The sequence below is a fragment of the Neoarius graeffei genome, chromosome 19, assembly GCF_027579695.1.
Source record: "Neoarius graeffei isolate fNeoGra1 chromosome 19, fNeoGra1.pri, whole genome shotgun sequence".
NCBI classification, from domain to species: domain Eukaryota; kingdom Metazoa; phylum Chordata; class Actinopteri; order Siluriformes; family Ariidae; genus Neoarius; species Neoarius graeffei.
The window spans coordinates 53827916-53855635 of NC_083587.1; the positions used below are offsets into that span (position 1 = coordinate 53827916).

At 43.0% G+C, this 27720-nt stretch overlaps 1 protein-coding gene across 2 annotated transcripts in view; it reads right to left on the minus strand.

Moving 5' to 3' along the window:
* LOC132867409 (V-type proton ATPase subunit H-like) overlaps positions 1-27720 on the minus strand; it is a 73544-nt gene that overhangs the window by 2479 nt on the left and 43345 nt on the right. The window contains exons 6-11 of one of the 2 annotated variants that reach the window (XM_060900304.1): positions 24145-24192; positions 21229-21326; positions 20491-20683; positions 14422-14600; positions 5261-5386; positions 1484-1585 (exon numbers count right to left, since the gene is read on the minus strand). In XM_060900304.1, the coding sequence (XP_060756287.1) occupies positions 1484-1585; positions 5261-5386; positions 14422-14600; positions 20491-20683; positions 21229-21326; positions 24145-24192 (746 nt within the window). The remainder of the gene's footprint in view (positions 1-1483; positions 1586-5260; positions 5387-14421; positions 14601-20490; positions 20684-21228; positions 21327-24144; positions 24193-27720) is intronic. The other variant, XM_060900305.1, reaches the window with a different exon arrangement.

Genomic DNA, 27720 nt, shown 5'->3' on the forward strand with positions numbered 1-27720 from the left:
TACTGTCGGAATGGAAACAATTCATCTACAGGATGGTGTGAGAATGTTACCACCTCGAAGTGCATTATTTTCCAATAACAGCACAAAGGCTTTGCCACTATGGCTCATCCCTGTTTCAAGCAGTCCGTATGTAAATGTCACAACACATATTATATAGAGCAAAGCATATATATCTTTGCACTGTCCAGTGTTGTAGTCGAGTCACTAAACCTCAAGTCCCCAGTAATCAAGTCCGAGTCAAGTCCAAGTCTCATCTCATCTCATTATCTCTAGCCGCTTTATCCTGTTCTACAGGGTCGCAGGCAAGCTGGAGCCTATCCCAGCTGATTACAGGCGAAAGGCGGGGTACACCCTGGACAAGTCGCCAGGTCATCACAGGGCTGACACATAGACACAGACAACCATTCACACTCACATTCACACCTACGGTCAATTTAGAGTCACCAGTTAACCTAACCTGCATGTCTTTGGACTGTGGGGGAAACCGGAGCACCCGGAGGAAACATGCAAACTCCACACAGAAAGACCCTCGCCGGCCACAGGGCTCGAACCCAGACCTTCTTGCTGTGAGGCGACAGCGCTAACCACTACACCACCGTGCCGCCCAAGTCCAAGTCATTAAAAAAAAATTTCAAGTCGAGTCCGAGAACAAGACTCCAACTGCACCATTTGACGGTGGCTGTTTTAGCGCCATTACGGTAACATTAGTTTGTTCCTGAACATGATGTATGAACAGGCGAATGTGCTTTTCTTTGTCAGGGAGTGTGAAGTATTCTGTCAGATATGGTTGGGAGACGGATGTAATTGCAGAAGGTGTGTTTATTAATACAAGTGAAGACGGTAAACAATCCAGAACGGCGGGCAAAAACAGTGAAACAGGCAATAGGTCGAGCGAGGCACAAACAGGCTATCGTAGACTCAGCAGAATCAAAGACGAAAAACAGGAAATCAGGGATCAGGAAACCAAGCAAGGAAATAAGGCTTGGTAATGTATCAGCAACACAACTCAATACTTCGCAAAGGAAGTGTGTTTTCACAGTTTTTATACAGGCGCGCTGATTGCACCTTAATCCTGTGCAGGTGTGGGTTGTTTATGGCGCGTGCACGAGAGTCTGCTTGCAAGAGTGTCAGGTGTGACACTCTTGCACGAAATTAGTACAAAAATGAATGTAGATATAAATATCTTATGCCAAATTATTATGGCACGTTACAAAAAAAATAAAGAAAAAAAATCAGAGTCCTCATCTCCAATTTATGAGTCCGAATGCAGTTAATGCACAAGTCCAAGTCCGAGTCATCAGTACTCAAGTCCAAGTCGAGTCATGAGTTTTTAAAATTAGGGCACATGTCGGACTCAAGTCTAAGTCCTGGACTCGAGTACTACAAACCTGGCACTGTCACAAAGACTGAAAGATGAACAGAAGCTTGAGAAAGCAAATTAGAAAGAAATCTTCACACTGGCTTGTTTGTGGAAGGGTCTTACCTTTTGCCATGAGGGTAATGTCTTACATACTCTCCCACATCATGAGCAGCCACAGCAATAACCTGAGGGTCATTAGACTTCTCTAGCAGCCTGATCAGAATCCTGGCACACAGCAGAACAAATATACAATTATTTCATATCTGTACAATCAAAACTGAAACTCCGGTATCTTGGGGATTATAAACACTGATGTCGGTTTCAGACTGATTTCAGGGGCCTTTTGAGATTACCACTTGCCACACTGTATGAGATGATCCTAATAAAATATTGTCAGAATTTGATAATAGACTGCGTAATAATGCATAATATCAGCATATATGATGAAGATACTACAATAATAGTAATTTTTTTAATTACAGGTCTAGGTCCTATTTACGACATCAATCAGCTCGATCTGGGTTCACAGTTTTCCAACAAACTCTTGGTATACTCGTAGCAAATGTTACACCGACAAAAATGACTTCAAAAACATGAAGAAGAGGAGTCATGGCAAGGGTTAAAGACGACAACATGAATGCCAATTCTTCAAAGTGTATTTTATGTAATAATCTTGGGGTACGGGCGGCACGGTGGTGTAGTGGCTAGCGCTGTCGCCTCACAGCAAGAAGGTCCTAGGTTTGAGCCCAGTGGCCAACGAGGGCCTTTCTGTGCGGAGTTTGCATGTTCTCCCCATGTCCACGTGGGTTCCCTCCGGGTGCTCCGGTTTCCCCCACAGTCCAAAGACATGCAGGTTAGGTTAACTAGTGGCTCTAAATTGACTGTAGGTGTGAACGTGAGTGTGAATGGTTGTTTGTCTCTATGTGTCAGCCCTGTGATGATCTGGCAACTTGTCCAAGGTGTACCCCGCCTCTCGCCCATAGTCAGCTGGGATAGGCTCCAGCTTGCCCATGACCCTGTAGAACAGGATAAGCGGCTACAGATAATGGATGGAATCTTGGGATTTCCAAGTCTCCAAAACCACCATCAGACGCCACCTCCATGCCAACAGATTATTTGGAAGGTCTGCCAGAAAAAAAGCCTTTTCTCTCAGTTAACCATAAATGTAAGTTCCTGAAGTTTGCCAAATGCTACTACAACTTTAACTGGAACCGTGTTCTATGGTCTGATGTAACAAAAATTTATTTTGGCAATACAACACTAATAGGTGGGTTTGGCATAATTATTTTTTAAAAAAAAGGATGCTATAATGAAAAGAACCCAATCCCAACTGTGAAATATGGGGGAAGGTCTGTGATGTTTTGGGGTTGTCTTTCCTCCAAAGGACCTGGAAACCTTGTTAGGGTTCCCTAACCCGTGACCTGAACCCCACTGAAAACCTGTGGGGTGAGCTGAAGAGGAGAGAGCACAAGAGAGGGCCTCGGACCTTGGATGATGTGGAGAGATTACGTACGGTAAAGGAGGAATGGTCTCAGATGCTCTGCTCTGTATCTCCAACCTCAAAAAATGTTACAGAAGACTCAGTGCTGTTTTACTGGCAAAGGGAGGTTGTACAAAGTATTAAATGTAGGGGTGCCAATAATAGGGGCATGTGTGTTTTTGTTGAAAATAATTATTTATTGATGGTTTTGTTTTTCCTCTGAATAAATTTCTCAGTTAAAGGTTGGATTTTTCTCATTTTTTCAGTGCGAGACGAAGCTACTTCACCAAAAGGTGGATTTTTTTCCTCACCCTTTTTACTATTCTGTCCAAGGGACGCCAATAATCATGGAGGGCACTGTGTAATATGCATTAAAAAAAAGTTAAGGACGCTGTGTAAAAATGTAAACAAATACAGACTGTAATGGTGTGCAAACTTATTTAAATGTTCAAATGGATCAACTTTATTGCTTTTTGTAAATATACACTCATTCTGAATTTGATGCCTGAAACACATTCCAAAAAAGTTGGGACAGGGGCAACAATATAATGGGAAAGTTGTGGAATGCTCAAAAAATACCTGTTTGGAACATTCACCAGGTAAACAGGTTAACTGGTAATTGGAAAGGCTCAGTCTTTCACAAGCAAAGATGGAGAGGGGTTCAACAATTTGTTAAAACCTAAATGGCCAAATAGTTCAACAGGTTAAGAACAATGTTTCTCAACTTATAGTTGCAAGGAATTTGGGGATTTCATCATCAGACAGTCCATATCACCAACTCTCTGCATGTAAAGGGCAAAGCTGAAAACCAACACTGAACGCCTGTGACCTTCGATTCTTCAGGTGGATTAAAAACTGATATGATTGTATAAAGGACATTACTACATGGACTTGGGAAAACTGCTGTCTGTAAACACAGTTCATCACTGCATCTACCAAAGTCATATAACAACATCATCCAGAAACACGACCAAATCCTCTGGGTCTGAGCTCGTTGGAGATGAACTGACACAATGTGGAAAAGTGTGCTGTGGTCCGAGTCCACATTTCAAATTGTTTTTGAAAATCATGGACATTGTGTCCTCCGGACTAAAGAGGAAAAGGACCATCCAGATTATTAGCAGCACAAACTTCAAAAGCTAGCATCTGTGATGGTATGGGAGTGTGTTAGTGCCCATGACATGGGTAACTTGCAAATCTTAAAGGCAACATTAATGCTCAAAGGTACATACAGGTTTTGGAGCAACATACGCTGCCATCTAGACATCTTTTTCATGGACGTTCCTGCTTATTTTAACAAGACAAAGCCAAGCCACATTCTGCACATGTTGCAACAGCGTGGCTTCATAGTAAAAGAGCGTGGGTGCTAAACTGGCCTGTCTGCCTCCCACTGAAAATGTATGGTGCGTTGTAAAGCGCAAAATACAACAATGGAGACTGAATTGTTGAGCAATTGAAAATGTACATCAGATAAGAATGGGAAAGAAATTCATGTTCAAAACTTCAACAATTAGTTGAACATCCTTAGTTCCCAAAGCTTACCAAGTGTTGTTAAAAGAAAAGGTGATGTAACGCAGCGGTAACCATGCCCCTGTCCAAACTTTGTTGGAAGGTCTTGCAGGCATCAATCTCAGGAGTGTATGTTTACAAAAAAACAATAAAAGGTCATCAGTTTGAACATTAAAGAGCTCGTCTTTGTATTGTCTCCAATTGAATATAGGTTGAAAAATAAATTCTATCCATTTCCAGCGAATGGCCCTCTTGTTGAAAGAGTTCAGACTGGTTTGAGCTGGCAGGCTACAATAACTGAACTAAACAATAACTAACTACAGTGAGCAGAAAATCAGAACTCACAAAGCATCAGACCTTGAGGTGGATCTGAGAGGGATCCGAGGCTACAATGGGTTCAGGGGCACAAAAACTGGACAGTTGAAGATTGGAAAACCATTACCTGGTCTTTTTCCAGTGTTCAGCTGTCCAGTTTTGCTGAATTTGTGTCCAATTAACCCCCTGTTTATGATAGACATGACTGGAACCCACTGTGGTCTTCTGTTGTTGGAGACCATCTGTCTCAGAGTTTGACGTCTGGTGTGTTCCGAGACACTTTTCTGTTCACCACGGTTGTAAAGTATGGTCATTTGAGTTACCATATTGGGCTGTTGCTGTGGCCAGTGTGTGTACAGAGAAAGATTAAAATCAATAGATAGGTGGGGGGAGAGAGAAAGAAATGTTTATTTTGCATTATACATACTTATCTCCCACTCATTTTCTGTTGTAAAATCCAGGACAATAAACCAATGCATATTAGCTGCATCACAACACCAAATGTAATATTAGAGTCATACTCCCACTCTTTAACAAGTGAAACAATGTCAACACCAGTGTTCATTCAATTTGATCATGTTACATTAGCCACCCACTTGAGCAGTTTGTAGTTTTTCTCATTCAGACAGACGGCATTCTCTTTCCAAAACTTCTCTGACTTGTGCACTGGACTCCACTCAAGTCGGCCAGACTTTAGCTCAGAACTGTACTCGTCAAAGGAGCTGAACACAGACAGAAAGATAAAAGAATGCCATGAACTATGCAGACTGAAATAGTATGGTAATTTAAGAAATTGTTCTTTGTGCTTGGCCAAATGCACTGTAATCATTCATTTTTACCTCGCCCAGGACGGAGTCCACCAGGGGGCGAGGTATTGTTTTCGGTGGGGTTTCTTTGTTTGTTTGTTAATGATGTTACGGGAAAACAGCTGGACCAACCTTCATGAAACTTTCAGGATAGGTGGGCATTGGTCTCAAATAGAACCTCCAACATTTTAGGGGTCATCCGGTCAAGGTCAAGGTTTTTGTGGCTACTGCTTCATATAGAGGCGGTAGCCACTATGTCATCGTGCTGTAAGAGTGCAACAATTGTGCAATACCGTGTGTTCTGATTGGCTGACAGCAGCAGAGAACCAGAACCATGTTTATTGGCCAAGTATGTTCACACACAAGGTCAAAATTGTTTTTGTTTTTTTCGCAATATCTTCCTTCATTATTAATCATAAGTGCTACCGGATAAGGTTTGTTTTGCCTGACAACACTTGTCATAGATGTTTTTGCATTACAGCATGCAGTCAGCTGCCATTTCATCACTGTGCAGCTACACTCATAATATCAGTGATTTTATAGGTAAACAATTACTGACTGCAACCCATTTGTTGCACAATGTCACTCTTCATCTACCGTGTCACTTTTTATAAAGGAACCAAACCAGCACAGGGCCCCCACACGATTACCACATTGGCATGGTAGAGTAAGTGCACTAGCATACCAACACTGGCTGGCCAACCTGTTTTACAAATGTTCTTGTTTTCTCGTACTTCTTCAGTGTCAGTTTTGGGCCGCAGCATGCTGTTTTAGTGTTAGTGCTGTGTCTTACAGGAACAGCTTAGCTTAAAAACAAATTACAAGCGTCTTAAAAAGAAGCCAGTACTGACCATGAAGAATATAGTGATGAGAGAAATGAGTTGGCAAAGTAAAGCTTAACCTAAACTCTTCTGTATCCCATCTGTACAATTTGTCTGCCTCTCTCAACCCTGACAAACAGCCCCCCCCCCAAACAGCTTATGGTCAACGGTGTTCTCTTTCCAGTGTTGTAGTCAAGTCACTAAACCTCAAGTCCAAGTCTAGTCTTGAGTCCCCAGTGTTCAAGTCTGAGTCAAGTCCAAGTCATTAAAAAAAAAAAATTTTGAGTCAAGTCCAAGTGGAGTCCAACACTCCAACTGCACCATTTGACTGACCTCCTTTAAATACAGGTTTTAATCTGTGTGTACACCTCTCTCTGTGTGTGTGTGCACGCACACATATAAGGGAGAACATTGCCAGCTTGGCATTGTGGAGAACAGTTGAAATAATCCTGACTGCATGTTTGGGTAACAGTGAAATGAGCGGGTACGGAGAACACCTTTACTTAGTTATTTACTTTATCATTTGCTCATTCTTTCATGCAAATGTTTATTCATTTAATTAAAAAAAACACCCAACACACTTGGAATAAAAAAAAATTACCCAAAAATCTAAAACAGTTTCAATTATTAATTAAAGCTGCTAGCGGCCTTGATGGGCCCTCGCACGTGTGATTCCGCAACCCAGGACATCCCACCACCCAACAAAACAGTCACATGTCATATATTCATCAAATGTTCAAAGGTGATGTGCATGTTGCAAATGCCATGACTGCTTGACAAATGAGAGATAGTCAGACAAAGATTGTAAGTGTGTGTGTGTGTGTGTGTGTGTGTGTGTGTTTCTGTGGTGTAACAAAACAGTCACATGTCATATATTCATCAAATGTTCATCAGACAGGCCCATAACGGCTAAAGAGTATCAGAATCAGAGTCATATTACAAGATATTGAGTTCAACATTCAGCAATATCCTACAGATATCAAATTCAACATTCAGTAATATCTTGGCATATTATGTTATATTATTTCAACATATTACAACATATCAAAAATCCCTCAGTAATTCAACTTCAGCAATATCTTGGCATCATGTTTGCCAAGTTTGACATGAATTTGATGAACCATCTAGGAGGAGTACGTTAGAAATGACCATGTGTAATTTCACTCCAAATGGCCTTATGACATCATTCCAAAGTTCTACCCATTCATTTCAATGGGAAATGGAAAAAGGGGCACTATGAAGTCCCTGGGCCATGCCCGGGGCCAAAAGTCTGTGGCAGAGTAGCGATAACAATGACTGATGTGTGTATCAAATTTCATGAGTTTTCGTGCACGGGAAATGCCTCAAATAAGGCCAAACGCGGCGGAATAATAATAAGATAAGAATAACAATAACAATTAAAGCCGCTAGCGGCCTTGATGGGCCCTCGCACATGTGGTTCTGCAACCCAGGACATCCCACCACCCAACAAAACAGTCACATGTCATATATTCATCAAATGTTCAAAGGTGATGTGCATGTTGCAAATGCCATGACTGCTTGACGGATGAGAGATAGACAAAGACTGTAAGTGTGTGTGTGTGGTGTGAAAATGTAAATTTATATATGTACAAAACTATACATGTGTCTCCTCCTGATCTCTATCTCACGCTGTAATCTTAAGTCATCTTAGCTTTCCTGTGTCTGCAGTGTGTGTGTGTGTGTGTGTGTACATGCAGAGTTTTCATATGTCTGCAACAAAATGCACAATGATAGCAGGTCACTAATATATAGATTTAGGCACTGCCTAAAAGTGGAGCTCCCATCTGTTTCTGGGTTGTAGAATTTTCTTATATCCTAGCCAGTCTCTTTTGTTTTATTTCTTTACTGGCTAGCACTGGCCACTAGGCGGTGTGTATGACTGGTAATTACTAACACTGGCCACTAGGCGGTGTGTATGACTGGTAATTACTAACACTGGCCACTAGGCGGTGTGTGACTGGTAATTACTAACACTGGCCACTAGGCGGTATGTGTGACTGGTAATTACTAACACTGGCCACTAGGCCAGTGTGTGACTGGTAATTACTAACACTGGCCACTAGGCGGTGTGTGTGACTGGTAATTACTAACACTGGCCACTAGGCGGTGTGTGTGACTGGTAATTACTAACACTGGCCACTAGGCGGTGTGTGTGACTGGTAATTACTAACACTGGCCACTAGGCGGTGTGTGTGACTGGTAATTACTAACACTGGCCACTAGGCGGTGTGTGTGACTGGTAATTACTAACACTGGCCACTAGGCGGTGTGTGACTGGTAATTACTAACACTGGCCACTAGGCGGTGTGTGTGACTGGTAATTACTAACACTGGCCACTAGGCGGTGTGTGTGACTGGTAATTACTAACACTGGCCACTAGGCGGTGTGTGTGACTGGTAATTACTAACACTGGCCGCTAGGCGGTGTGTGTGACTGGTAATTACTAACACTGGCCGCTAGGCGGTGTGTGACACTGGTAATTACTAACACTGGCCGCTAGGCGGTGTGTGACTGGTAATTACTAACACTGGCCGCTAGGCGGTGTGTGTGACTGGTAATTACTAACACTGGCCACTAGGCGGTGTGTGTGACTGGTAATTACTAACACTGGCCACTAGGCGGTATGTGACTGGTAATTACTTAACACTGGCCACTAGGCGGTGTGTGTGACTGGTAATTACTAACACTGGCCACTAGGCGGTGTGTGTGACTGGTAATTACTAACACTGGCCACTAGGCGGTGTGTGTGACTGGTAATTACTAACACTGGCCACTAGGCGGTGTGTGTGACTGGTAATTACGAACACTGGCCACTAGGCGGTGTGTGTGACTGGTAATTACTAACACTGGCCACTAGGCGGTGTGTTTGACTGGTAATTACTAACACTGGCCACTAGGCGGTGTGTATGACTGGTAATTACTAACACTGACCACTAGGCGGTGTGTATGACTGGTGGTACACGTACACGGACAAACCACAAAAAATCGACTCAATGGGTTTACTAATTTTTCTTAGGTATGGTGCTCCGCTGGAGCTCCACTATTATTGTGTGTGTCTGTTTGTCAGAGGGAGAGAGAGAGAGAGAGAAAGTGCGTGTGTGAGAGTGTGCTCATAGATGTTGCATGTGCATGTGAGTGCATACTTGAGTGTGTGTATGCATAAATATGCATATGACTGTGTATGAGTGTGCACAAAATTGTACATGTTATATCATCAGACTCATGATATCCAATATTTTGTAAAGTTTCAGATCAATCCACCAATGAACTGAATATTTTTGCCTATTTCCTGCTTGGCCAGATGGTGGCGCTGTGCTAGGCATCTGAATTACACATGAGAATATCATCACAATCATAATGCACAATATTTTGTAAAGTGTCAGATCAATCAGTTAAGGCATTGCCAATTTCTGGCACATTTCCTGCTTGGCCAGGTGGTGGTGCTATAATAGGCAGGCCCATTGGGTGTCAGGTTATCATCTCATCTCATCTCATTATCTCTAGCCGCTTAATCCTTCTACAGGGTCGCAGGCAAGCTGGAGCCTATCCCAGCTGACTACGGGCGAAAGGCGGGGTACACCCTGGACAAGTCGCCAGGTCATCACAGGGCTGACACATACAACCATTCACACTCACATTCACACCTACGGTCAATTTAGAGTCACCAGTTAACCTAACCTGCATGTCTTTGGACTGTGGGGGAAACCGGAGCACCCGGAGGAAACCCACGCGGACACGGGGAGAACATGCAAACTCCACACAGAAAGGCCCTCGCCGGCCCCGGGGCTCGAACCCAGGACCTTCTTGCTGTGAGGCGACAGCGCTAACCACTACACCACCGTGCCGCCCTCAGGTTATCATAATAATCATAATATCTATTGAAGTAAGAAATGTCCGACCATACAGTCAATGCACTGTGGCTTTCTGACACGTTTCCTGTTTATGTGGCAAGATATTAAAATCATAAGGCCATTTCAACATATTACAAGATATCAAAAATCCCTTTGCAATTTAATATCAGCGACATATTGGCATCACATATAACAAATTTCACATGAATCTCATGAACCGTCTAGGAGGAGCATGTTAAAATTCATCATGTGTCAAAACACACATATTCAAAACCCTATTCTTTCCTTGGTCAGTTGGTGGCGCTATACCAGACAGGCCCATAATGGCTAAAGAGTATCAGAATCATATTACAAGACATCAAGTTCAACATTCAGCAATATCTTGGCATATTATATGTTATAATATTTCAACATATTACAAGATATCAAAAATCCCTTAGCAATTCAACTTCAGCAATATCTTGGCATCATGTTTGCCAAGTTTGACATGAATTTGATGAACCGTCTAGGAGGAGTACATTAGAAATGACCATGTGTAATTTCACTCCAAATGGCCTTATGACATCATCATTCCAAAGTTCTACCCATTAATTTCAATGGGAAATGGAAAAGGGGCGCTATGAAGTCCCTGGGCCATGCCTGGGGCCAAAAGTCTGTGACTGAGTAGCGATGACAATGACTGATGTGTGTATCGAATTTCATGAGTTTTCGTGCATTTGAAATGCCTCAAATAAGGCCAAACGCGGCAGAATAATAATAATAATAATAATAATAATAATCCTTCGAAAAACAATAGGGTCTTCACACCGTTCGGTGCTCGGGCCCTAATAATAATCCTTCGAAAAACAATAGGGTCTCGCACCGAACGGTGCTCGGGCCCTAATTACATTATACAGTGCTCAGCATAAATAAGTACACCCCCTTTGAAAAGTAACATTTTAAACAATATCTCAATGAACACAAACAATTTCTAAAATGTTGAAAAGATAAAGTTTAATATAACATCTGTTTAACTTATAACGTGAAAGTAAGGTTAATAATATAACTTAGATTACACATTTTTCAGTTTTACTCAAATTAGGGTGGTGCAAAAATGAGTACACCCTACAACAAAAACTACTACATCTAGTGCTTTGTATGGCCTCCATGATTTTTAATGACAGCACCAAGTCTTCTAGGCATGGAATGAACAAGTTGGTGACATTTTGCAACATCAATCTTTTTCCATTCTTCAACAATGACCTCTTTTAGTGGCTGGATGCTGGATGGAGAGTGATGCTCAACTTGTCTCTTCAGAATTCCCCAAAGAAAATAATTTCTTTACACCACAAAGGTGAAGGATACAAGAAGATCAGCAAATTTTTACTTATCAGTCAGAATACTGTAGCTAAAGTGGTACAAAAATTTAAGAAAGATGGAATTGCAACCATCTCACAGAGACGTCCAGGTCATCCATGGAAGTTAACACCTCGACAGGAGCGTCTTCTGATGAGAAGGTTGAAGAAAATCGGCATGCAAGTTCACTGGAGTTATCTAAAGAAGTAGAAAGCCAAACTGGGGTGACTATTTCCCGTCACACAATACGGCGTACACTGCAGAGGAATGGCATGCATGGATGCCGTCTGCGAAAGAAGCCTCTCCTAAAGCCCAGGCACAAAAAAGCCCGCCTAGAGTTTGCCAGGGCCCATGCTGACAAAGATGAAAACCACTGGGACTCTATACTCTGGAGTGATGAGACCAAGATAAATATTTTTGGAACTGATGGCTTCAAAACTGTATGGCGTCGCAAAGGTGAGGAATACAAAGAAAAATGCATGGTGCCTACAGTGAAACATGGTGGTGGCAGTGTCCTTATGTGGGGCTGCATGAGTGCTGCTGGTGTCGGGGAGCTGTATTTCATTGATGGCATCATGAATTCACAGATGTATTGCTCTATACTGAAAGAGAAGATGCTACCATCACTCCATGCCCTTGGTCGTCGTGCACTTTTCCAACATGACTAAACACACATCTAAGGCCACTGTTGGATTTGTGAAGAAGAACAGGGTGAAAGTGATTCAGTGGCCAAGTATGTCTCCTGATCTGAACCCAATCGAACACCTATGGGGAATTCTGAAGAGACAAGTTGAGCATCACTCTCCATCCAGCCACTAAAAGAGGTCATTGTTGAAGAATGGAAAAAGATTGATGTTGCAAAATGTCGCCAACTTGTTCATTCCATGCCTAGAAGACTTGGTGCTGTCATTAAAAATCATGGAGGCCATACAAAGCACTAGATGTAGTAGTTTTTGTTGTAGGGTGTACTCATTTTTGCACCACCCTAATTTGAGTAAAACTGAAAAATGTGTAATCTAAGTTATATTATTAACCTTACTTTCACGTTATAAGTTAAACAGATGTTATATTAAACTTTGTCTTTTCAACATTTTGGAAATTGTTTGTGTTCATTGAGATATTGTTTAAAATGTTACTTTTCAAATGGGGTGTACTTATTTATGCTGAGCACTGTGTGTGTATATGTAATGCTTAATGACAATACAATATTTTAACATTTTAAACACTTTATATTTCGGTTTTTTTTTGTTAAAAAAAAAACGAACGCCTGTATCGGGGACGCGTATTGCAAAGATGCTCCTCGTAATGTTGCTCTTCAGACTCCTTCTGACAAGTGAGTCTGAGAAAACCACAGAGACAACGTTCGTTGCTGAAGAAAGTCTCTCAACTCTCTCTTTAGCCCTAAAGGGCAACGTTATTGGGAAACCTACCCCAGAACGGCAGGTGAAATTGTAAAACAGTGAAACAGGCGATAGGTTGAGCAAGGCACAAACAGGCTATCGTAGACTTGGCAGGAACAAAGACGAGAAATAGGAAATCAGGGATCAGGAAACCAAACAAGGAAATAAGGCTCGGTAATGTGTCAGCAACGCAACTCAATACTTCGCAAAGTAAGTGTCTTTTCACAGTGTTTATATAGGTGCGCTGATTGTGCCTTAATCCTGTGCAGATGCGAGTTGTTTACAGCGTGCGCGAGAACCCCTGCTCAGACCACGCCCGAGAGTCTATCTGATGCACGCGCTAAGGCGTGCAGGTGTGACACTCTTGCATGAAATTAGTACAAAAATGAATGTAGATATAAATATCTTATGCCAAATTATTATATGTTACAAAAAAAAGAAAGAAAAAAAAATCAGAGTCCTCGTCTCCAACTGCCAAGTCCTAATGCAGCTAATGCACGAGTCTGAGTCATCAGTGCTCAAGTCCAAGTCGAGTCACGAGTCCTTAAAATTAGGGCATGAGTCAGACTTGAGTCTAAGGCTACGTTTACATTAGACCGTATCTGTCTCGTTTTCTTCGCGGATGCACTGTCCGTTTACATTAAACTGCCTGGAAACGCCGGGAAACGGGAATCCGCCAGCGTCCACGTATTCAATCCAGATCGTGTCAGCTCCGGTGCTGTGTAAACATTCAGAATACATGGATACGCTGTGCTGAGCTCTAGCTGGCGTCTCACTGGACAACGTCACTGTGACATCCACCTTCCTGATTCGCTGGCGTTGGTCATGTGACGCGACTGCTGAAAAACGGCGCGGACTTCCGCCTTGTATCACCTTTCATTAAAGCGTATAAAAGTATGAAAATACTGCAAATACTGATGCAAATACTGCCCATTGTGTAGTTATGATTGTCTTTAGGCTTGCCATCCTTCCACTTGCAAGTGGTAAGTGATATGCGCTGGGATCACACACACAGCGGCTCAGTCCCGAAAACACTGCTAGTGTGCTTCACTCGCGCGCTCTGTGAGCTGCGCAGGGCCGGAGTGCGCACCCTCCAGAGGGCACTCGCTGTTCAGGGCGGAGTGATTTGGAGCGCAGGATGCCTGCGGAGCCGAGCGTATCCGTGTATTGGTATTGTTGTGTGCACGCAAATCGTGTATTGGTGTTGCTGTGTGCACACTAATCGTTTAAAAAACGTTAATCTGATGATCCGCTGATACGGTCTAATGTAAACATGGGCTAAGTCCTGGACTCGAGTACTACAAGCCTGTCTCTTTCCATTAATGGCCGAGTAAAATGGAGCTGACAAACTAAATAGTAACAAATGGGCTACAGAAGTCACCTTGGTGGTAATTGCTTACTTCCAAAGTGACCTATAAAGTTTTATCTGATTAAAAAGTTCAGTGAATGCAGATATACAAGTGTACATTTTTGAGCCACAAAGCATATATTAAAATATAGATTTAAAGTCAAGGAATGGTACCTGAGGTCTTGGACACTTTTCCCCAGTCTCTTCAGAAGGAACTTGAGGTCATCAGCAATGTCCTCATCATCATATTTCTGCTGGTCCAGATTCTCCAGTTGTTTCAGAACCTTGCACTGAATCATGGCCAAAGCATACTCCTGATGAGTCTCCCTCTCTGCAGACTTCTCCAGCAGGTTCTGTTACATATAAGAATATATTATGTGGACATGAGTGTTTTACTGGGAAATATGCCACTCGTATTTTTCATATGAGCTACATCCGGGACATGGAGACCCAAACGTGTGACATAAATCTCTATATGTCACTCGTGAGATTGATCGATGAATTGTTTTGAAAAATTTCGGTACTTTGTTTGTGAATGTGTCGATATTATAAAAAGAAAATCACACACTGGCTTGAAGATATGAAGTTTATCATCATCTTGCCACCATGTAATGTTCTTTATATTATATAGACATATCCACACAAAAAAATACACAAGTTAATCAAAAGAATTTTAATTTTGAACTGGTTTGCCATTTTGACAATGTCCGTCTAGTCAACAGGAAAACACTAGGAGTGACATCAGGACAAAGGACACTTTTTCGATGGAATAAAATCATGTATTCTATTCCCTTCTAGTGGGTTTATTCATTTGGTTTGATACCATGCAATGTTGTTAGCATATTGCTTATCCTATGTGTATTATGCCACTCTCCCCAATGGAGAATGAGTGTGCAACACTGTTACAATATTGCACGTTGTCAAGACAACATCATCACACGTTGGGGCTCATGTGAATATCCAATGACAAAACTTTTCTGCCGCATATGCACAGAACTGTTTCTTTGTCTGCTGGGAAAGAGAAAAGACAAGGGTAATACAGTACTACTGCTAGAATTAGCTATGCTATAATTAAGCGCTCAGCCCTGTGATGACCTGGTGACTTATCCAGGGTGTACCCCACCTTTCGCCCGTAGTCAGCTGGGATAGGCTCCAGCTTGCCTGCGACCCTGTAGAATAGGATAAAGCAGCTACAGATAATGAGATGAGATGAGATAATTAAGCGCTAAATAAATACACTAAAAACTGAAACTAAAGATGTGCTGAACACCTGAAAAGCTACCAGAACTTCATTATATAGTCTTCATACATATCTACAAGAGAAAAACACACCAAAGGATATTGAAAAACTGGAAAAGAGACACATCAGAGATGTAAAACTTCTGCACTAGCAAGTGACTGACAATTTGTAAACAAACGTGGCCGCCAGGTTTCCTTCATTAAAAGCAGAAGATTTAGAGATCTCTTGTACTTTAGACAGGTAGTTAGATGGGAGCCCTTCTCAAAAAAAAAAAAAAAAGAGGGGGCCCATCTCAGTCTGCCTAAATTTTTCCAAACCGTGTAGCACAATGTATTATGGTCTGATGAGAGAAAAGTGGAATTTTTGGGGCATAAAAGTTTTTGTTGTTTTTTTTTATGCAAAAACAATAGTGATACCCACAGTGAAGCATGGTGTTGGTAGCATTAATGTTATGAAGCCACTTCTCTTCACCTTGGACTGGCTTTACTAAAGATAAAGGGAATCATGGATGGCTCCAAATACCAATCTACTTCAGCACAAAATCTGCAAGCCTCTGTTAGACAGCTGAAGGTGAAGAAAATTTTCACCTTCCCGAATGATGGTGACATGAAACCCAAATCAAAGCCAACAAAAAATGGCTTCAGATAAAAGATCAACATTTCAGAAATGGCCCAGTCACAGCCCGGATCTAAAGTCTACAGAAAACCTGTGGAACAACTTTAAGAGGGCTGTGCATAGAAGATCCCATCATAATTTGATAGATCTGGAACATTTTTGCAAGGAAGAGTGGAATAAATTTCCCAAATCAAGATGTACACAAGGGGCGGCACGGTGGTGTAGTGGTTAGCGCTGTCGCCTCACAGCAAGAAGGTCCGGGTTCGAGCCCTGTGGCCAGCGAGGGCCTTTCTGTGTGGAGTTTGCATGTTGTCCGTGTGGGTTTCCTCCGGGTGCTCCGGTTTCCCCCAAAGACATGCAGGTTAGGTTAACTGGTGACTCTAAATTGACCGTGAGTGTGAATGGTTGTCTATGTGTCAGCCCTGTGATGACCTGGTGACTTGTCCAGGGTGTACCCCACCTTTCACCTGTAGTCAGCTGGGATAGGCTCCAGCTTGCCTGCGACCCTGTAGAACAGGATAAAGCGGCTAGAGATAATGAGATGAGATATATATATATATATATATATATATATATATACTCTATAAGGCAGTAGGCACAAAAATGAAGCGCAATCCAAAAATGAAAAAATCTTTTTTAAAAAATCACAGAAGTAAAATATACCAAGTGTCTGTATTTTATATTATTCTACTCTTACCGCTTACAGTTTTCGAAACTGAAACCTCCGAACCGAGGCTGACATACACACGCTGTCACCATGACCCAAACTCTTATTTCCCGGAAAGGGCCCAGCACTAGAGCTCAGTGGTCTCAATACTATTTTCGACAACTTCCCATAACTCGGAAGTGCGTCACATCTACATTACACATGGGACCACTGGCCGAAGAAGGCGAGCAAATGGGGACAACCTGGAGTATATTTTAAAACAGGAATGCACTTCCCTTTGGTAATAAGCATAAACACGTCTGAAAGCGATTTCTTTAGTCCATTTATTTTGAATGGTATACACTCACCGGTCATTTTAATCGGAACACCTGTATGCACATGCACAGTGCACGATTGTTACACTCTTACAGCATGATGACACAGTGGCTACTGCCTCTATATGAGGCAGTAGCCACAATAAAATTGTCTGTTTCTTCAAAATGTCATGTTGCCATGATGCAGCTATGAAATAAATAAATCATGTGTTCTCCACTACCGGATATGAACTTCACAATCGCCATGGTGATTTCTTTAGCCCGGACTACATAATATCTATGGATTGAATTGGGGGCCTTGTATCGAACGATATGATACAACACACTGAACTGCTTTTACAGTCACCATTCATTTCCTCAACCTCCAGCACATATTTTATCTTATGAGAAGAAGCCACAAGATGAAGAGATTGTGGCTGATTTTAAAAAGTGCTCCCTCCTGCTTTTTTGGGTCACAGTGGAACCTTTCCAATATTGAAAAAGGCTTTCAGAAAAGGTCCGTGATATGACAGTCCCACTTGAACCGTGGCCGCATACAATCAAGTAAAGCAAGTACGGTAGCACCACTTCTCTTGTTTTTCTGACTCCAAAGCTACAGCAAAAGCAAATAACTTCTTCATGGTCATAGTCAAAGCAGTCTTTATTACCACTTATATTAAAGGAGAACTGAAGGCAAATTTATTATCATCAAAATTCTATTTATCCCATTTTATTAAATATAGGAATGTATTTTTGATAGCTATTTTGTTGCTGCTATAGCAAGTTAGGAGTGTTTGAAATATGCTATGTAATATATCAGTCCATATGTCAAAGCAATGGCGGTAAACGAGATTCGTTGAGACCTGTGCGAGACATCGTAGGACGGAAGTAAAATGTACAGCAGAAATCAAAGTGACCGACATCTGCCAGCGTTCCCCGTGTCTGAAATCACTCACTCATTCACTACTCCCTATATAGGGAATTACTATATAATGAGCTCATTGGTAAAATGGAGAAAAAAAAAAAAAAACGCTTTCGGACACTAGTCCGTCGCGCTGGTATTTACGTCATTACTGTCGCACAATTAAAACGTGCCAGATCAGTCGGCTGGTGGGTTTTCAAAATAATAAATACACGCATGTATTTTTGTGATAAATCCATATTATACTGGGCGTATTTCCTACATTAAATAAATTTTTCTCTCCGTGCTTCCACGGAAGGCGGTCGCATTTTTCTCTGCTCTCCCTCTCCCTCCTTTTTTTCCCTGTTTGTGCTTCTTTGTCTCGTCTCGTCTGTCTATACTTCTGAGAGACTCTCTCCGCATTGCTCTCTAAACTAAAAAAAAGCATGGAATTGATAAACTGGTCTCCTAACGAAATTGACACAGTTTTCTCGACGAGAAGCCTGGGTTCGGGGGAACCCGCCTGTCCTGCCAGAACGTTCGCGGCTGGTTACACGATGGATGCGTGGGAGCGGTGGCGGGTCGTGTGCCTGGCAATTCTTTCTGTGGAGGACACTGAAGATATCTACCTATTCGGAACCATGATTACAGGACTTTTGCTGATTGGATTAGGCATTGCCCTGGTATATCGAGGAAATCAGACAACGGTGACAGCTGTTCAAAGCCCCACAAAGCTGCCCGACATGATTGAAGCGGTGGGCAGAGCTGTCGGAACTCAGACGGTGGCTATTCAGAACTTGAACCACAACATGGTTGTCATCTTGGAGAAGCTTTCGGCTTTGCAAAGAATAAATATTTCAGAGACCAAATTGAACAAAATGGACGAAATGGACAGATATGGTCGAGCGGAGTGGACGTGCAAAGAATGCGTCTGCTTGCAAGACCAAACAATCCCAATCTTATCTACTTTCGGCTCCCTGAGACAGCACCGGCCTTGGCCAAGGCCGTTGCTGGGACATCTCCCCCTGAAGGTCACTGCTGTGAGATGCTCTTGCACTCCTCGCATTCCTTCCCCCACTTCCCGCGGTCACTGCTTTCACCCCCAGTGTGACAAGCGGGTGCATGACCAGCGCCCTCATGGCTGCAGGAGCGGACGGCTGCTTGCTTGCGCTGGGTTATCTCTACCTCCCCCCCTTCCCCCCACCCCTGATTGCCCCCCTTTTCCCCCTTCCCCCCCTCAAGTCCCGTGTTTTCATGTTGTAAAGTGTACTTGTGTTTTTTGTGCTTATGTGCTGAGGTTTTTTTTTTAATGCTCCCACACTGTACTCCTCGCAGGAGCATAGAGTGGGGGTTGCTTTTTTCTCCTCTCCTTTCCTCATGTTCTCTGCAATTTCTTTTTTTTTCCTGTCTTCCTGTCCTGTCTACTCCCCCTCTGTTAATTATGTGTATGTATGTATGTAAGGACAGGTTGATGGTCAATTTCACTGGTACAGTGATAATAAAGGGTTCATTCATTCATTCAATACAAAGTACCTGTATCTTTCAAATTTTTTTTTAAATCAAGGCTGAATACTTTCTTCTTTGCCGCTGCCTTTTATTAAATCAAATTTGAGACTTTTAATTTGATTTCTTTCAGCGCGACCATTTGCATGATGGGATATATTGCTTTGGTTAGTGACCATCGGTTGTACACTACTTTTCGTGATGCATTGTGGGATACTTTGAGTGCACTATATAGGGTGTAAATAATCCTCACTATTGTTTCAGACAGCATTACAAAATGGTGTCTGCACTATATAGTGCCCTATAGAGTGAGTAGGGAGCAATTTCGGACACGGGGTAGTCAAAAGACGCGCGCCCTCTTTCGAATGCTGATGTAATCAAGCCAGAAGTTTTGTTTGTTTTGATAGCAATCATTTGATAGCAAGTTTGAAAAAAAAAAGGCAGTAATCGTCATTTAAACTCATTTTTGTGCAATACTTCGTTTGGAAAACAGTTTTCCAAATGGCGGCACTGACACCTGGCTGACACTTCACGTTTCAAAGTCTCGCACAAGTCTCGTGAAGATCACGCGGATAAGCGACGCCTGCCGAGGACCAAATGAACTAAATTCAACATGGCTAAAAACCGAATAGGCCGATAAGTATAATATTTAATTGCAATTAGGTGCCAATACGAGACACGATACAAGGTTACTAAAACCGAAAACGTAACTGAATAACATGTTAATTAAGAAATAAAGTAAGTTTAAAAATGACTTCAGTTCCCCTTTAAACTTCATCTCGGTACAAAGTTAGGCAAGTTAGTTAGCTGATACTAGCTTGGACTGGTAAGAGCACACTCAAAATTAGCACACTCGGACCCTCTGTCAGTGCTTTACTCTTTAGTACACTACTCTCCTATGTATTTGTCCCTTCTCTGTACTATACCCGGTCACTTTTTTAGAATAATCCAGCTAGTTCCCCAATAGCCTATAAAGACTTTATATCCCAGTTGACGGTGAATCAGCTGGTCGAGATGTGCGTACCCTGAAAGCAGCGAGGATGGTGCGGGTGACCTTCACTCTGATGGACTCCTGCAGAATGTCAGAGAGGGCGGGCACCACGTTGTAGCGGTGCAATTGTTCACACAGCTGAGGGCTGAAGGCTAGAAGCCATATGCAGAAGATCATGTGGTATTGCAACTGGAAGTCACACTTGTTACTCAGCACTGCCATGATGCTAGAAGAAGCACAGCACACACACATTTTTTGCAAATCTGTCTGTAGACATCAACACGGTCGCATGGATTATAGTCTGAAAAGGTGCAGATAGAGGAGTGTGTATAGCGTTCAAACTGTTAAAACAACGGGGCTGTAAACAGAAACCAATATTGTGGGGAAGTTTGCATTATTCGCATGACTGCTCATTTCCTCCGTCAAAACAAAATGCATTTAATACCTCTGTGGTCTCATTTGTGCTCCTCCAATGGTTATCAAAGTCTGGTAATTAATGTTCTAATTCACTGATTCTCAGTCCTGTTCTGCATGATTTCCATCTTTCCCTGCTCCACCTACCCGACTGAACTCATCAGCTGAGCACACCTGATTTAACCAAGAGCATCTAATTTAATCAGGTGCAAGAATACAGCAAAGATATGCAGGACAGGGGAACGCCAGGAGAAGGATTGGGAAACACTGCTCTAATTAATGCAGTTGATTTTTCCTAATGCTACTAAACAGTTAAATAAGAAAACAAGTATTTACATTTGATGTATTGAGTCTTACCAGTTCACTCCATCAGCTTCGACCCAGGCAAATCTATACTCATTCACCTTCAGCATCATCTGCAGGCAACAAGCGACACACTGAACGTACTGAGAGCTCTGTGCGGGGACACAAACAGACAGACAGGGCAACACAGTCAGAAGATGTGCAATATTAACAATCCACAGAAGCAAGGGAAAGGGTGTATAGGATAAAGCCATCCTGTGTAGGAGTTAGCAAAGAGAACACAATGAAACAAGACCACCTTAAAGCAGATACGCAGAACCTTCATTTATAAATCAATTTCTAAGTGGACAGTATTGCCATCCTTGACTCTTGTATGCTGCATAAATGGGAATAAAAAAATATATATTTTTGAGAGTTAAAATCGACCGCGAAGTTGTCATTTGAGCTGCCGCACTGAGCCAGCCAGCCCTGAGAGCGTGACGTCACAGCGGTAACCGGTTTTAAAGCCGAGGCCTTTGACAGCTATAAACCAAAGTCATATAAATAAAAATTTATGGTGAAAGTAAGAAATACCGTTACCGACTTGCTCAACTAAGACTGATTTGGCTTCATTGATTGTGGGTTGACTCTCATTAAAACAGGATAGGTGTTATAACTTATGCAACATACATGTACATGCACGCATTTTCACTGATAAAACGTAAAAGGCTAATTAAATAATAAGATGAACTGAGACAATCACATTCTGAAGCAAATTAAATAATCTTACACTGCTAACTTAAACACACAATACAACTTACATGTATTAATCTAAATGCAGGTAAACAAAGTGTTTTTGTTGTTTTATATCCAAATGAGAGTCGGAGCTTACCCGTCTGTTCTCGCTTCTTGGAGGCCGACCTTGTAGCCGATTGTTTTGAAACAATCTGACTTTCAGTTGTTCGTTCAGTTCTCCGTTCATTCGCTTCTCCCATGTAAGGGCGAGATGGCAGCAATATCCAGTTTAGAAATAAGACGGCTGCTCCACTCATTCTCTATTTTGTCCATACTGAGTACTCCGCCATTACTGCTCGGCTCAGGCAATTGCTAAAACCTAGGACGAAATGGGACGTCACCGGTTTTAGCAACAACCACGGGGAGGTCACTGCCTGAGCGATATGTCCCGTCCCGTTCCATCCCGGCTTTTAGGAACAACACTCAGCTCACTCCAGGAGGACTGGTGCAACTGAACTTTGCTTTTTAAATAAATAAATAAATAAATAAATAAATAAAATAAACACTTTCCTTTTCTTGTAGTTTTCTTTAATTGTTGGTACTGCACCTTCTTGCAATATGGGCTTATAGCCAATGTTCCTCAACAGATCAGAGGTCTTGTACGAGTCTTCAGTAAAATGTGCAGAGCAGAGGAGAGACCACTTCATAGGCGCCCAACGTGCCCGTGAACTTCTCGCAAAACGCATCCAAATCTTTGTAGTTTGAACATTCTTGGGCCATGAATGCAATGTAAATCCACCTTCTGTCGTGTTGCTGGTGGGTGCAGCAACAAATCTACGTGGCATGGCGATAAATTAGCTCAAAATGGAGGATCAGAGTTGCAGTCAGCTCTGTGTTTTAGTATAGCGGAAATGGCGATGAGACCGATAGACTTCCTGCTGTGACATTACGGATGTCAAGGCCATTCACTCAGACCGCTACCTATATAAATCACTTTAATCGTAAAAATTACTATATTAGCTTTATTGTTAACGCTTAAAACTATTCCTGTGCCATTCTTGAGGTCTCAAGGCATTTATAAACAAAAGTGAGACCATGGCTCTGCGTACATGCTTTAAGTGACAATCCTTTTGCATTTGTTTATGCATGTGCAAGACCTAGGGAGAATCTTGAACATGCAATTTTAAAGAGACACACAGTCCCACAATGCAGTAGAAACAAGACAGTGGCGTCTGCAACCTGGATAGAGAGAGGTTAGCAGAGTGGCTGAGAGAAGAAACAAGATTCAATTAATCACTGAGAGAACAGAGAGAGAGAGAGAGAGAGAATGATGTTGCAGACCAGCATGAAGGAACTATGCATAAAAGCTGAGTGCTCGTTAAAAGAAATGCCGAGATATTGTGAAAAGCAGCAAATTAGTGGGCTGAGATTTCAGGAGTGCTGATAGAAAATTTAATTAGGGAAGTACAAGCTGGCATCGCACCAGCAGATTAAAGAATGGCATGACAAAAATATCTGCACATATTAGAACTACTAATCCTGAGTTAATCAGTGGAAGATTGTGAACCCAATCTTCCCACGTTCCTTTAACGTACTTACAGAGACGGTGTCAGATGGAAAAAAAAAATCAGTTGAAAATAGTATTCATTTGACCAGAAACAAATGTAAAATACTGTATACAGCCTACAAAAGCGGAGGCACGGTGGTGTAGTGGTTAGCGCTGTCGCCTCACAGCAAGAAGGTCCGGGTTCGAGCCCCGTGGCTGATGAGGGCCTTTCTGTGCGGAGTTTGCATGTTCTCCCCGTGTCTGCGTGGGTTTCCTCCGGGTGCTCCGGTTTCCCCCACAGTCCAAAGACATGCAGGTTAGGTTAACTGATGACTCTAAATTGACCGTAGGTGTGAGTGTGAATGGTTGTCTGTGTCTATGTGTCAGCCCTGTGATGACCTGGCGACTTGCCCAGGGTGTACCCCGCCTTTCGCCCGTAGTCAGCTGGGATAGGCTCCAGCTTGCCTGCGACCCTGTAGAACAGGATAAAGCGGCTAGAGATAATGAGATGAGATGAGCCTACAAAAGCATTGGTTGGTCTCAGATGAATAAAGCCGAGAGGGAGTGGAGCAAAGAAGCATAGTTGTAGTGGTAAAGAGGAAATTGAGTACAGGTGAATGAAACAGATATGCAGCAGAGGTCAGTTAATGCCACACTGAGCACAGATGCCCTTCTGAAAGCTGACCAAAACCTCTATGTGACATACACACTTCACTGGGAGAGATGGTTCCTGTTCCTGCACGTGAACCATGTAGTTTCTAACAAAAGATCTCATCTCATCTCATTATATCTAGCCGCTTTATCCTGTTCTACAGGGTCGCAGGCAAGCTGGAGCCTATCCCAGCTGACTACGGGCAAAAGGCGGGGTACACCCTGGACAAGTCGCCAGGTCATCACAGGGCTGACACATAGACACAGACAACCATTCACACTCACATTCACACCTACGGTCAATTTAGAGTCACCAGTTAACCTAACCTGCATGTCTTTGGACTGTGGGGGAAACCGGAGCACCCGAAGGAAACCCACACGGGGAGAACATGCAAACTCCGCACAGAAAGGCCCTCGCCGGCCACGGGGCTCGAACCCGGACCTTCTTGCTGTGAGGCGACAGCGCTAACCACTACACCACCGTGCCGCCCTAACAAAAGATATAACAAAAGAAAAGAAAGAAAAGCATGTGTGCTGAGATACCGACTTAGATGTTGATTTGTTGACAGAACTTTGGCTGTAAGACTGGACGCTGGAAAGCTACACAAGTATAGGAATCCAATATGGAAGAAAAATCTATATGGTGTAGCATTCATTTAACAGTTATTATTCCATGAACTCGAGTTGTACATGAGATGATAGCCGATGAGGTGCATAGCACCAAGTTGGCTACAAGCCATGTAGGACGAGATTGAGTGTAATAACCGTTTTATTCTATCCACATTCACGGGATTTTGAGAAATGGAGCATTTTTATTTTTTGCAAATTTGACAAATAAAATTTGTGGCACGGTGGTGTAGTGGTTAGCGCTGTCGCCTCACAACAAGAGGGTCCAGGTTCGAGCCCCATGGCCAGCGAGGGCCTTTCTGTGCGGATTTTGCATTTTCTCCTTGTGTCCGCGTGGGTTTCCTCCGGGTGCTCCGGTTTCCCCCACAGTCCAAAGACATGCAGGTTAGGTTAACTGGTGACTCTAAATTGACCGTAGGTGTGAATGTGAGTGTGAATGGTTGTCTGTGTCTGTGTGTCAGCCCTGTGATGACCTGGTGACTTGTCCAGGGTGTACCCCACCTTTCACCCGTAGTCAGCTGGGATAGGCTCCAGCTTGCCTGCGACCCTGTATAACAGGATAAAGCGGCTAGAGATAATGAGATGAGATGATAAATAAAAACTTTATACAAAACATCTGACAAAATAATTTCCGCGTAGAATGTAAACAAGCTGGCAAAATGACAGGCGCAATTTGTGAAAAATGCCATCATAGTAACTCTTGAAAAATAAAAGATATGTTCGGAACATCAATTTCTTTCATTCCATATTTTGTTGCCTTTTTTTTATTTATTTTTTTGGGGTTTTGTTTTTGAGGTTGATTTTTTTTTTTTTGTCCTCAGTTGATTCAGCAACAGGGTGGTACGGTGGTGTAGTGGTTAGCACTGTCGCGTCACAGCAAGAAGGTCCTGGGTTCGAGCCCAGCGGCCAGCGAAGGCCCTTCTGTGTGGCGTTTGCATGCTTTCCCCGTATCTGCGTGGGTTTCCTCTGGGTGCTCCGGTTTCCCCCAAAGACATGCAGGTTAGGCTAATTGGTGGCTCTAAACTGACTATAGGTGTGAATGTGAGCATGAATGGTTGTCTATGTGTCAGCCCTGCGATTACCTGGCGACTTGTCCAGGGTGTACCCCGCTTTTCGCTCGTAGTCAGCTGGGATAGGCTCCAGCTTGCCTGCGACCCTGTAGGACAGGATAAGCTGCTACGGATAATGGGTGGATGGATGGTTCAGCAACACGCTCTGCCATTTTGTTTTGCTCTACTCACGGTATATGAGCTGATAGCCTAGTAGTACAGTAGCCAATCAGAGCGTGCTATTGCTCATATCCAGTGAATGTGGATAGAATAAATGTACTATATACACTATGTCCATATAACAAATGTTATTTGTAACATCTCATCTCATCTCATTATCTCTAGCCGCTTTATCCTGTTCTACAGGGTCGCAGGCAAGCTGGAGCCTATCCCAGCTGACTACGGGCAAAAGGCGGGGTACACCCTGGACAAGTCGCCAGATCATCGCAGGGCCGACACACAGAGACAGACAACCATTCACACTCACGGTCAATTTAGAGTCATCAGTTATCCTAACCTGCATGTCTTTGGACTGTGGGGGAAACCAGAGCACCCAGAGGAAACCCACGTGGACACAGGGAGAACATGCAAACTCCACACAGAAAGGCCCTCGCCGGCCACGGGGCTTGAACCCGGACCTTCTTGCTGTGAGGCGACAGCGCTAACCACTACACCACCGTGCCGCCCTAGTTGTAACATTATTTATCTAAACTACCTGGGGTCAACTGTGCAGGAAAATGGGAGCTGCGATAGTGAGGTGAGAAAGAGAGTGCAGGCAGGGTGGAGCAGTTGGAGAAGGATTTCGGGAGTCATTTGTGATCGGAAAGTCCCAGCAAAAGTGAAAGGTAAGATGTATAAGACAGTAGTGAGACCAGCTGTGATGTATGGATTGGAGACCGTCCCCTTAACGAAGAGACAGGAGGCAAAGTTGGAGGTGGCGGAGTTGAGGATGTTAAGGTTTGCGATGGGAGGTTGAACAGGATAAGGAGTGAGCACATCAGAGGGACAGCACATATGGAGAGCTTGGGGATTAAGCTAAGAGAGATGAGACTGAGATGGTATGGGCACATCCTGAGAAGAGATGCAGAGCATGTTGGAAGGAGAATGTTGAGGATGGAGCTGCCAAGCACACGAAAACGAGGAAGGCCAAAGAGGAGATACATGGATGTGGTGAGAGAGGACATGAAAGTGGCAGGTGTGGTAGAGTAGGATGCGGAAGACAGGGAGCAACGGAGACGAAAAATCTGCTGTGGCGACCCCTAATCGGGAGCAGCCAAAAGAAGATGATTTATCTAAACTACCACATGCATACTTTAAAAGCAATGGGTGTTCAGAATGAACTGAATCATCACATATGGTTATTTAATAAAACAGTAAGTTATCCTACAGAGGGTGGCACGGTGGTGTAGTGGTTAGCACTGTCGCCTCACAGCAAGAAGGTCCTGGGTTCAAACCCAGCGGCCGGCAAAGGCCTTTCTGTGTGGATTTCCTCCGGGTGCTCCGGTTTTCCCCCCAAAGGCATGCAGGTTAGGCTAATTGGTGGCTCTAAATTGACCGTAGGTGTGAGCATGAATGGTTGTCTGTGTCTAGGTGTCAGCCCTGCGATGACCTGGTGACTTGTCCAGGGTGTACCCTGCCTCTCACCCATAGTCAGCTGGGATAGGATCCAGCTTGTCTGCGACCCTGTAGGATAGGATAAGCAGCTACAGATAATGGATGGTTATCCTACAGCACCAGCCAAAAGTTTGGACACACCTTCTCATTCAGTGGTTTTTCTTTATATTTATTAATTAAAATTCACTTCATGTCTTAAAGTAATGATGGATGTCGTTTCTCTTTACTTAGTTGAGCGGTTCTTGACAATATGGATTACTACAGTTGTGGAATTGGACCTAAAACATCATCAGATTTTCACACAAGTCCTAAAAGTAGATAAAGAGAACCCAGTTAAACAAATGA